General features: G+C 46.6%; 1 protein-coding gene across 1 annotated transcript; it reads right to left on the bottom strand.

Moving 5' to 3' along the window:
• Positions 1-7,184: 7,184 nt before the first annotated feature.
• V8C40DRAFT_59444 (uncharacterized protein) lies at positions 7,185-7,592 on the bottom strand. The gene is made up of 2 exons (XM_083223174.1): positions 7,479-7,592; positions 7,185-7,419 (listed from the first exon to the last, which is right to left on the bottom strand). Exons 1-2 carry the CDS (start codon positions 7,556-7,558, stop codon positions 7,236-7,238), a joined length of 264 nt encoding a protein of 87 aa, XP_083070899.1. The 5' UTR covers positions 7,559-7,592; the 3' UTR covers positions 7,185-7,235.
• Positions 7,593-10,920: the final 3,328 nt, after the last annotated feature.

Below are 10,920 nucleotides of genomic sequence, written 5' to 3'. Positions count from 1 at the left end.
CCAGCTCCCTAAGCCGGCATGCCTTACTACCAATTGAAGTTTGACTATTTGGTTACTGTAAACATCTTATAAAATCTACTGAGAGTGCGATAGTGCAATCCTTACATTGTGCTGTAATCATCTTGCCTCTGACAGAAACTCATCATTTCCATATCCTTCTACTTCATGAAGCCAGCCTGACCGCTGTGCCGTCCCCAGGTAGACGGACGTATGTTACCTTCGCTACGGTAACAAAATATTGTGACTACCATTCACTCCCTCTACGGCGTGGATCATCTCACCCCAGGCGCTCATGGGCAGCCCACTGATCGCCAAAGAATTGAAGCCAGTCCTTAGTCTGTTTCCAGGATTGGCCCCCCGGAGTCTCCTCCGCGCCGTTACTGCAATTCTACTGGCTCAAAAAATATGGAAAAGGCAGAGAGAGGGCGAGAAGCACTATTCCCACACATATCCACTCGCCCTGAATCATCAGCGCCATCGAACTCCAGCATTAGCTCCATCTTCGTGAAAGGTACAATGCAATTGATATAATAGGGCTTGACACGCGGCGTGCGGGCCATGTGATGTTCGTTGTATAGCTCCACGAGGCTGCTGCATGAGCTGAGCTTACGGCTCGTACGTGGTGTATCTATACCTAGTACGGGGTGTGTGTTATGGGGAGGCTTACCGCTCATCTAGATCGCCTTTGCACGGTCGGTTACAAGCACTCTTATTACCAAAGGTACCTACAAAAGTGATCAGTCGTAAATACCTGTCCACTACCACACAAGATACCAACCAGGGATACTAGTTGCTGATCCGCTCCGCATGACAGATGAGAGCTAGCGTACTCGTATCACTTTCGTTGCCTCTATTGCTGTCCGCATGACAGAATTTGCGTTCAACAACTGTTGAGTAGTGGATGCACAAGGGATTACACTATAGCGGTGAAGATCAACATGAGGTGATAATGTCCTCGGAAATTGACGTGATCAGCGTTCAAGTATAGGCACGTACGGAGGCGGTTCAGTGGACTTCAGATTGAATATGTATGACAAGGCTTAGCTTTTACTAAATTAAGCGCTGATAACACCGTTTAAACCGGTGAAAAGACCCCCTTATCACACTAGCTGCTTTGAATCGGATACCATGCTTCGTAAAACGGCGAATCATAATGGATATCTATCAAATAGGTAAACACCGAATCAACCCTAGCCAATACAGTCCAAAAAACTGCTAGCATGAGCGAGGGGCGGTGGCACGTCGAGACGGCTGCGGTTATTTTGGCGCCGTGTAACCACCGCCGCTCGACAAGGGATCCTAGATGGTTCATCAGCCATAGGTATGTTCATAGTTCTCGCATGGAGGTAGTGTCTTTCTAGAAAGATAAAAAAAGAGTTGTCAAAAAAATAAAATAAAATAAAAACAGAGCCTGCACTCGTCCTCGTATGACTTTGGCAGCATTGGTCGACAAAGGGTGTATTAACTTGCAGCCCAGGGCGAGTGTTTACAGACCAGACACTAGCATACAGGTGAATTCCATCATGAAATAAACCTAGATGAAGACAGCCTTGATCTTCTCATCTAGTCGCATTGACCGATTTCGAATTACTACACGTACTGTCAATGCCCGGAACGGACGGGACGGGCCCTTAGCCGTCAAATCCGTTCGGGAGATGGACCCGTGGTACCAGGTAGAGAACAACGCCTAGAGAAGGACGTACGCGCTACGTTAGGCAGCAAGAGCACAGCTAGCTTTATCTTGATCCAACAGGCGCATCTAATAAGCCTTGAATTCTCGGAACAGTGCCTATATTAAGTAATTTTGTGGACATACTAGCAGTCATTAGCCTTGTTCTCTCGACAAGGAGCGTACCAAGTAGCATGAATTGAATGACCCTTGCTGATGGAAATAGTACCCATGCAGATTGATATTACCAGGCCACAGGTACAGGGGCATCCGTGATCAGTTTGTAATTGCATTGATACCATTGGACCGGCATTGAAGAGACATATCCGCAGTCTCATTCTAAGAGTTGGCTCAACTGGTAGTGGTACGTATCTAGAGATTAGCGTTTGATCCTAAAGAGCCTCAATGTTGTTGACTGAAAGGCTGCAATGCTACGAAACTGATTTCTATCATAAAGACCGCATTATAATCCCGAGCCGGTTTCCAGAACTTCAGGAATAAAAAGCCCATGTTGTATCGTGGAATTTTCCAAATATTCCGTTACGCAAAAGAATCTTACTGGTTTTCGTGTGTATGCTTGTAGATCCACTACGCCGTGTATCTATCACGCTCAAAGACGAATCACGGTCACAAAAAGAAATATTCAGTGGCATGGATCGAGTATCATTTCTCATAAAATGTCACACTTGCAGGCAATCAGGCCCCGGTCTAGCTTTGCCTGGCCTTGAGTGCTTTGCCCGCTCGTAAAAGCCGTTCCCTCCGTTGCTGCGTGACCATGTCCAGTGTCATATGCCCGAAGAGCAGGCATCATCATAGACGCGAATTTATCCCCACCCCTTTCTTTTGGTACCACTTTATCTTTCGTTTCTCTTGACAGCCGAATGCTAACCGAGCGGGCTTAACTTAGCCCATAGCTCTCTTAGCATCCAGTTGAAGGGAAAGCTGTTGCATGTATTATAGTGCAAATGCAATGCTTTACACATCATTCAGCAGGATTTAGTCTCTAATCCAGAAGAGCTATGCCTAGAGCATGAGGCGAGAAGAACTTGTTGATTGGTGACATGCTCTTATTTCTTTTCGTCCTATAGATGCATGTATGTGCTGGCAAGCAACTACAGCTATGGTGTACCATCTGGTAGTGTCATTCGATTACAACCATGTTTGCATCGTGCTGGAACGGTGACTACCGTCGCTGGGGTACCAGAGAATGTATCCACACTTGCTACAGGACGGTCCTGCAAAATGTGGGTTGATGAGTGCAGTATTCGTTCATCAGATCTAGATTAAATTCTATTAGTGAATGATGGTCAGGAATATCTTGTCTGAAAGCGGTGGGCGAGGGCCTCGCACATCCATCTAGTTAGGCATGGAAATAAGTACAAAGGAGAGGTGCTGAGTAGACAGGATACCCATGAACGGCGAGAAAAGTGTTGGGGTAATATCTACAGTACAATCCGAATACGACTACGAAATGAAGACGTCCTGTGGGATTAGAGCTTGACCGTCAACGGCCGCGAATATCGGAGGTAGCTGTCCACTACGAGATTCACGGTCCCATTCTGTCCACCGTCACAGGTCATTTACAGGCATGACCTCTACCTGAATCCAGCCAGTATGTTAGCGGTTGACAAAAGAAGGAGAGGAATGGAGGGGACATGGTAGTACCCGCGTAGAACGAGTAGTGCGCGCAAAGTGGGTTTTTGGGTTGCCCCCTTTTTGGTTGCCTTTTTTTGCCTTTCTTACCAACAACCTTGAAGTAAGCCTCATCCAGTTGTCAAATTGTATTAAGTGTATACCGGGAAGCCTTGTAGGCTGAATACACATCAATTAATTGCCCCACGATATACCTCTCCACTTGACAAAGCTGCATGTGTCAATTCCTGTAATACTCGTCCAAAATTCAGTGCACGCGTAAATTTCCCTGACTGACTGCAATCACACATGTGCAAGTGCTTGTAGTCGCTGCGTAAAATCACCTAGTAACAGTCGGGCTCTATTTTGAGCCTTGAAAACGCCCGCTACGGCGGGCCTAATTGACCCAAACGCGCCTGAGAAATAGCGATTATCTTAGTCACGGTGTAACTATCTCGTACCTCTTCTTCTTTTCCCTTCACCACCACCCCAGCCACCTACCTCAACTTTATCGTCGGGCTGGGAGTGTCAACTCATAGCAACGAATCTATCTGCACAACCACGTCTACCGCGAGAATAACAGCCACACGTTCTTGACCTTCAGGGGTAGAATCTGTTCTTTGTTGTGTTCACGCTCTTTGATTGTGAGAGATGAGACACTCTCACCAACTGACTGCTTACGGATATTATGATAGATTGAGCTCAGGAACCGTGGAAATAAAAGAGAGATCATGCCAACGACGACGTATTATTTTCGTCTTTCGATGTGCTTGTATTGAAGAAGGCGTGTGGGAAGATAGTATTTAAGTTAAGTCGGCTCAGCCGAGTCATCCTATGGTCACTTATTACACGCAATAAAATAAAATTCTTGTAGTAATGAAGACACATACAAGCATTAGAACGAAAAGGGCTAAACCGTGGTTAGTATTACAAGATAACTAGATGGGTGATAGTTGGTTTTGACTTCCCACCTAAACTTACCGCTTTTCGTAATATTCTCCACTTACCTTTCGTTCTCCATGTTATGATCTTGCTACTTTTACTAATAAACCTCCCATATTCCCTTAAAGCAATGTACTTCTCAACCTGCTCACAAATAATTAATCCATGTTTAACTAAATACTGCATATCCTTTTCTTTAATAAAGTGTGCGCTTAGTCATATATATCACTTAGAACCAGGACGATACGAGCCCCTTTCTAATATGTATACACTGATGCCTGCGTATGTATTAATATTTACAGTTCTTTTAATAATACCTACATGAGCAAGTATCTTGGGTTAATTGTGCTTATTCCTTCTAGGTAAGATGTAAGCTATGACAATTGGCTTAACGAAAGACTAGTATGCTTAGAAAATATTAGTAATTAGCTATAAGATAGTGCGTTAGATTCTGCATGTATGAAAAGATATGTAAAGGCCATAGAAATAAAAATAAAGGAGCAAGTAAATAAATATACTAAAGAAAAAAAAATTGGCTGACCTTCGGAGTTAAAAAATGCAAAAGGAGATTTTTGCTTACCTTAATTCAACCTTACACTTTTAATTACGCCTAGGACTTTGGAAAGCTAAGCTGGTCAGCCGCACCATAATTGGCCGACTTTCGGAGATTGGGATCGTACGGAGTACGTACTCATCTAATACGTCACTGGAAAAGAAACAAATACCGCTGCATATGGGTACCAAATCCTTAAAATCGCGCTGCCCACGACAAGGACTCCAATTGAGCAAGATCCCACGCAGGACCGGCAGCATTCGCCCGAGATGCTTTCACCGCCAAAGGCCCGACACCCTGACGGAAATGAAGTCAAAATAAGCTTTGATGCGAGTCTGCTCTGCAGTTAGCTGCCGTCAATGCCACATGTCAAAGAACGCTTGACATATAGCGGGGGCTAACAAAAGGACGTGGGTTCCAAACTCCACAATACCCCCTAGAGCGAACTGCTGCGTCGATGTCTTGGGCCTGTTGAGATTATCGCGAATGGAGTTGGTGATCTGCTCGGAAAAAAGGATCTCACTCGCTTAAAAGCTCCATAGGACGCAAACGGCAATATTTTCTCCCGCCGGTAGCATAAGCCGCAGTCCAACCATTCGGCGCTCAAGGTGTGAAACTGGCCCCTATCAAGACTTGACCGAAGTTGGGATTGGTCACAGTGTGACGGAGATTTATGCGCATCGTAACGGACGTTGGAACTATGATAGGGATCTGGCAGCCATTATCGCGTGTAACCGTTGAGCACCAACTCTGTCGAAAACGCGTTCTATGCCACCGAGCAAGGAGAACCAACTAGGCACCGTTTGCGAAAGGTGTACTGAGCACGTACAAGTTAGCATGGATTCCAACAGTAACGTGACATGAGGAGCTTGATACTGAACTTTGGCACCGTGCACTGAAACTGCTTGCATTGCGTTTCTAAGCACGACAGACCTGCTTTGTAGGTGCCAAGTGTAATACGCCGACGCAGCGAACACACGAGGCTAGGGGAAGTCTTTCGATTTTCGTCATCTTGAAGGCAAGCAAACGCGAAAACCCATCCGTGAGAACATTCGGGCCTGATTGTATATGAGTTTGAGAGGGGGAAAAAACGGAAACAAGGCGCGCCCCAGAGGGGCTTTCAGACAAGGCAATGTTGAGAAGACCCAGTGAGGCTGAAGCAGCTCTGGCGCCTCAGGCCTTGTGACCGACCGAAGTTCTCTCACGGAGAGGTCAGGCTGACCGTACAAAGAACCGCTCGGCATTCATAAGACGCGAGTGCAATTTCAACGTTTGCATCGACGCTGGCCTCTTGAGGCCAGGGTTTAAATCCTACGTAAGCCGGGGGCTTGATTGCGTTGAAGAGTCAGTTACCCGGCGCAACCGCATTTCCTAATGAAGAAAAAGAAAAGAAAAGAAAAAAAAATAAACAAAGGGCCAAGACAAGACGACAACTCATACTTACCGTCCCCATGCGCGTTTCGTTTTCGGTGAATGTGGCGTCTCCAGCGACCGTTTTCCTGCATGAAGGCATACAGGGGTTGAGAGCCAAACCGGACGCAAATAATACACACCACAAAATCCGCACAGGGACAAGCAAACACGCACATGGACGCACGAGAAGTTCTTGTAGCCATGATTTCCAGAATCTTGCAATTTCTAGGGGGTAAGTATAGTAAAATATTATGTTACAATACGCCAACTCTGTATTAGAGCTATGGGTGGACTGACCGGAGCTGTACTTATGTCATAGGGGTGTGGGTAACAAAGATGGCCCTTTCATCGTTGAAAGTCAACGGCGGTCAATGCCACCCGCTATCGTAAAATGTGTAATGCAGCAAGAAAAGAGTCCGCTTCGGCGGTGAAGCCTCTATTTGTTCGGGTCGGGCGCGGAGTAGCTTATCTACATGTAGGGATGAACATGCCGCTTGATGCCCAACACACCATCTACCGAATAGGTAAATGCTTTTGAATCGCGTCTTGTTTTACGGAGCTGTAAAAATAAGTCATAAAACTAGACCACAGGAGAGCTCAATTGCCCGACAAGGGTCAAGTTGTATTGGCTATCCCGTCTGAGCCAAAGTACTCCGTAATGATTTACAGGTGCTCATCAACCTATGTAAACGAAATTACCCACACAAGTAGCTGAGAAACAAACGAGATTGTTGGGATTTTAATCAAGTGTATACAACTAGGAGCTTGAGGTAGTGATCTAACAGTGAAAGCCAGACTAAATAGCAACGAAATATGACGACAAAAAATAACAAGAGACTTTTTCTTCTGGGGGTTGTTTTCCCAATCACTCTGCCACATGTTCCTCATTTTCTCCTTCTTTTCCTCTTTGACGAGTATATCCTCCTGTAATCTAAGCAAACAACAAATGTGCCGCCCCGCTTCATTTTAAATACCGTCGAAATAGCATTGTGTAGCCGGTAATCGCGCCTCGGATAAATGTAGTAATCAGTTAGAGTCGATGTCGTCCATATTAATGTCATCCATATCGTCGGTCATATCAATGTCGTCCATCACAACGCCATCCAGATCAACAATCTTCATATCCGATTCATCTTGGTTTCTGCGTTCACGCTCCTCATCCAACCAGTGGATGATGTGAGTGGTGAGTTGTCGGAGTTGTTGACACAGCCTAAAATACATAAGTCAATATCAGGAGTACCCGGCCAGAGAGAGAAAACTTCCACGCACCTGCAGAGAAGAGTCAGGATTCTAAGTATGTAGACGGCGAAACGGTAGATTTCATTGCTGTAGGTGGTGTTATTCGGCATATTGAAGTGTTGATGTCAAATTTGCAGATTATACTTGGTTATAATTAAATAAGATTGTTGTAAAGATAAAACAGGCGTGTAACTGCACCACTCGAACTGATCTTGGGTACCCCGATTTGAGTGTCCCAGGTATGGGTACTTTATATACTAATGGGAATATCGCATATTCTCCCCCGCGCTGCCTCAAGCCCCGATGATAGAGCTCTGTGCTTGCACATCAGGTCCGGGGCAGCCCCGTAACCGGGGTTGGGGAACGCCAGACGACAGATGTTCGAGCAATCGCGCTTCAGCGCGAGCAAGAGGTAGTCAAAAAGAAAGAAAAAAAGAGGAGCACAGAGCGTCATCGGTTGTCCGAATGGTCATTTTTGGTATCAAGCGGTGCGTTGCGTCAATCCCGCATTGCGCCTAGGATATGCCACTTTGTGCAGTAGCTGAACTTGACAAGAGTCAGCCAAGGGAACCAAATTTTGATCATATTGGGGAACAGTCTGTCAAAAAACAGGGGGCTGGATTGCCGGAAGTTGCTGTCGCCATGTTAATGTCATCAACGATACCATGGCTCCCATTCGCTCTTCACGCTTTCCCTCTCACTGATGCTTGCCGGTTTGCATTCCCTGCCAATTATATGGCATATAGACATAACTCCGTGCATTGGACAGCTGGCTTCACCTGATCTCTACCGCTTCTTCGCTAGTTGTTGTCTCCTCCCATTCCGTCGAGTCGTTCTTCCCTCGTTTTGGGGTGTGAAAATGCGCCGACGAAGCTCGTGGGTAGTAAAAAGCTCCTCTCCATGAGACCTGTAGATATACCAACGCACGATCCTCACCGCTTATCGCTCATGTCATTGAGATTGGCTGACATAGTTCACTGAGGTCATATCATTGGAAATGTATAGCGTGTTAGTGATACCGGCACTCTGGGTTGACCAGCATTATGTGAGAGCCATTTGCCTTGCAAGATTGGTGGACTCGGAGATCCATATCCTCAGCCCGCTCTTGAGACTACGCACTTAGTGTATGTACCTAATATCAGGAGGAATACCTGTAGGGGTGAATATAACGAAGTGTATTGATACGGTCTACTACCTGGCATACGTCTTCCATTTGTATGCACATATTTATGATGGTGGTGCACTTAACTGTCGTTGGTAAGCACACCTGCGCTAGCCTGAATCCTTGTACGTACATGACACATGACAAGCATCGAGCTCCGTGTTGGAAGCCAAGAGTAAATGCCAAATGGCAAACGGTTCCGTGCGGGCGGCGAAGCAAAACCAACAAGCCGTCCTTGACACTCCCATTGCAGCATGGAATTTATGAGCGCATGACATTTACGGTTACCCCTTTCACCTTAGTGTATATGCCACATCTTCGGCGCATCAGCGCCATTTCCCTTTTAGGCGCACGGGGAACCGGCCCCGGAGCTGGGCCGGGACAGGGTCCAGACGGAGTTCCGGTCACAGCTTTACACGGATTTGAAGGCCTGAAACCCGAAAGGGCAAAAAGGCAGAAAAAAAAGAACAGAAAAGAAAACAGAAGAAAAAAGACCAGGAGAAAGGAGAAAGAAAGCGTGCCATTCTCACCCCATGCTCAGCTCCACCAGGCCAGCTTCGAGGCCTGGGAGGCCGCACTGAGTAATGTCTGGTGTCCCGGCTTCCCGAAAGGGTCAGTGTCAAGTCTGCCTTGGGCCGCCCAACTGGACGACGTGAATTTCCATTAACATTTGGACAGAGAATCAATTTGATCGATAGGTTGGATCTGGCCGCTAAACTCTCCTGTTTTTCTTGCCCGTACTTGCGTGATTGAGCCTCTCAGCTATCCATTGCTCATCACGTCTCTGAATTGGATGCTACCTAATTTCGGACCGCCAAATATGTGCTTCACGCAATTGAAACCACGTCGAGTGGGTCCAGACCACCATCTCAGTCGCCGTGGGAACCAAGGTTTCATTGCTACGTGCTTCTCAGATTTCAGCCCAATCTTTTGACTGTCCCTTGGCAGCCCAAGTGAAAATTGGGAGAGAGGGTAGGGAGGATGATTTCAAGAGCGGTATAGTCACCGTTCACCCCCTTTAGACTGAGACCAAGTGACCGCACACACATGGGCCGCGAACCATACGCCTAATACTCCACTCCTACCACGCAAGAAGCTGCTCCTCCATGCATTCTCAGTTGGTGGGCTCGCGGGCGTTTCGTAGGGCTTCTTACTGCGGAACCTACCCATGATTCCGCCTTCTAAAGGAGAGAGAGAGAAGCAAAAAGGCTTTCTTTCCCAAAAATATCCACACACACTGAATTGACAACTTCGTCAAAAGACTCCACTCACGCTCCTAGTGTCACTGACGCGGTATGAGAAAGGCAGAACAGATTACGTGTTGCCCCCTGTTGCGAAGCTTTCGATACGGAAGAAGCATCAATAGCAGCAGCAGTTGAAAGCTCCTTGTTTGGTCCGTTTCTATTACATCACGCCACACGTTTTCTAACTCTACCAAAGCGCATGGGAGCTTGCTGTATTTGGGCATCCAAGGCCAAATACATAATTTCTCCGTCATCATCACATTTAGATTGTTATTCCAAATGCTAAAGATAATGAAGCTTAACCTTTCGGCTTTCTATGGAAAAGACGCGATTCGCTGTGCAAGAAGTATGCCCGTCCTAAAGACGCGTAAATCTATTAGTCCCGAAAAAGAATATCCACCGCGCGTCCCGTCACGATCGCGTATACACTGAGCTGGGCGTGACCAAGTTAAAACTGGGAGATGAGTTATCAGGCCTCTCCGGGCGTTTCGCACTCGTACTACTATCTTGTCCGTATTACTCGTACATCCTATGACCAGACAACCACCAGCCTCCCTCCTGCATCAAGCAAATTTTCTCATAATGGACGAGCCAGACTTAGCTATGATCAGAGAAATGGCATGATTGTATTTGAGACAGGGCGTAAAAATATCGGTCCTATGTAGGCCGCCCAGAAGTAGCCACAAAACGTACCCACATGGCCGTCCTCAGGGCAGATTTTGGCTGCCTTGCAGGGGGCCTTACAAGAGGACGGGAGTGAAGTTATCATATACTCGTACGGGAATATGAGCAAGGCAGACGAGGATTATTATTAACAATTCGACTCCCCGTACGACGTGAGAGGCACAAATTTTATGTCAGCACCTTGGTTTTCGGCGATAGCAATGGTTCGCATTTTCAGCCGCACTGAATTACTACTGAAACCCTCTTCGTATGCTAGGTTCCAGAAGGCCTCGGCGTTTCATATTCTGGCGTATATATGCAGGAGTGTCAATCATGTGCCGTTTTTCCATGCTCGTGTACTTTGGGGTATCTGCGATGCAAGTCTGAATCAGCGTCATCTCGT

The sequence above is a fragment of the Trichoderma camerunense genome (assembly GCF_050948025.1).
Source record: "Trichoderma camerunense strain CBS 138272 chromosome Unknown V8C40scaffold_14, whole genome shotgun sequence".
Lineage (NCBI taxonomy): Eukaryota > Fungi > Ascomycota > Sordariomycetes > Hypocreales > Hypocreaceae > Trichoderma > Trichoderma camerunense.
The sequence above is the reverse complement of the archived record's forward strand: the minus strand, read 5'-3'. Positions and strand labels throughout refer to the sequence as shown.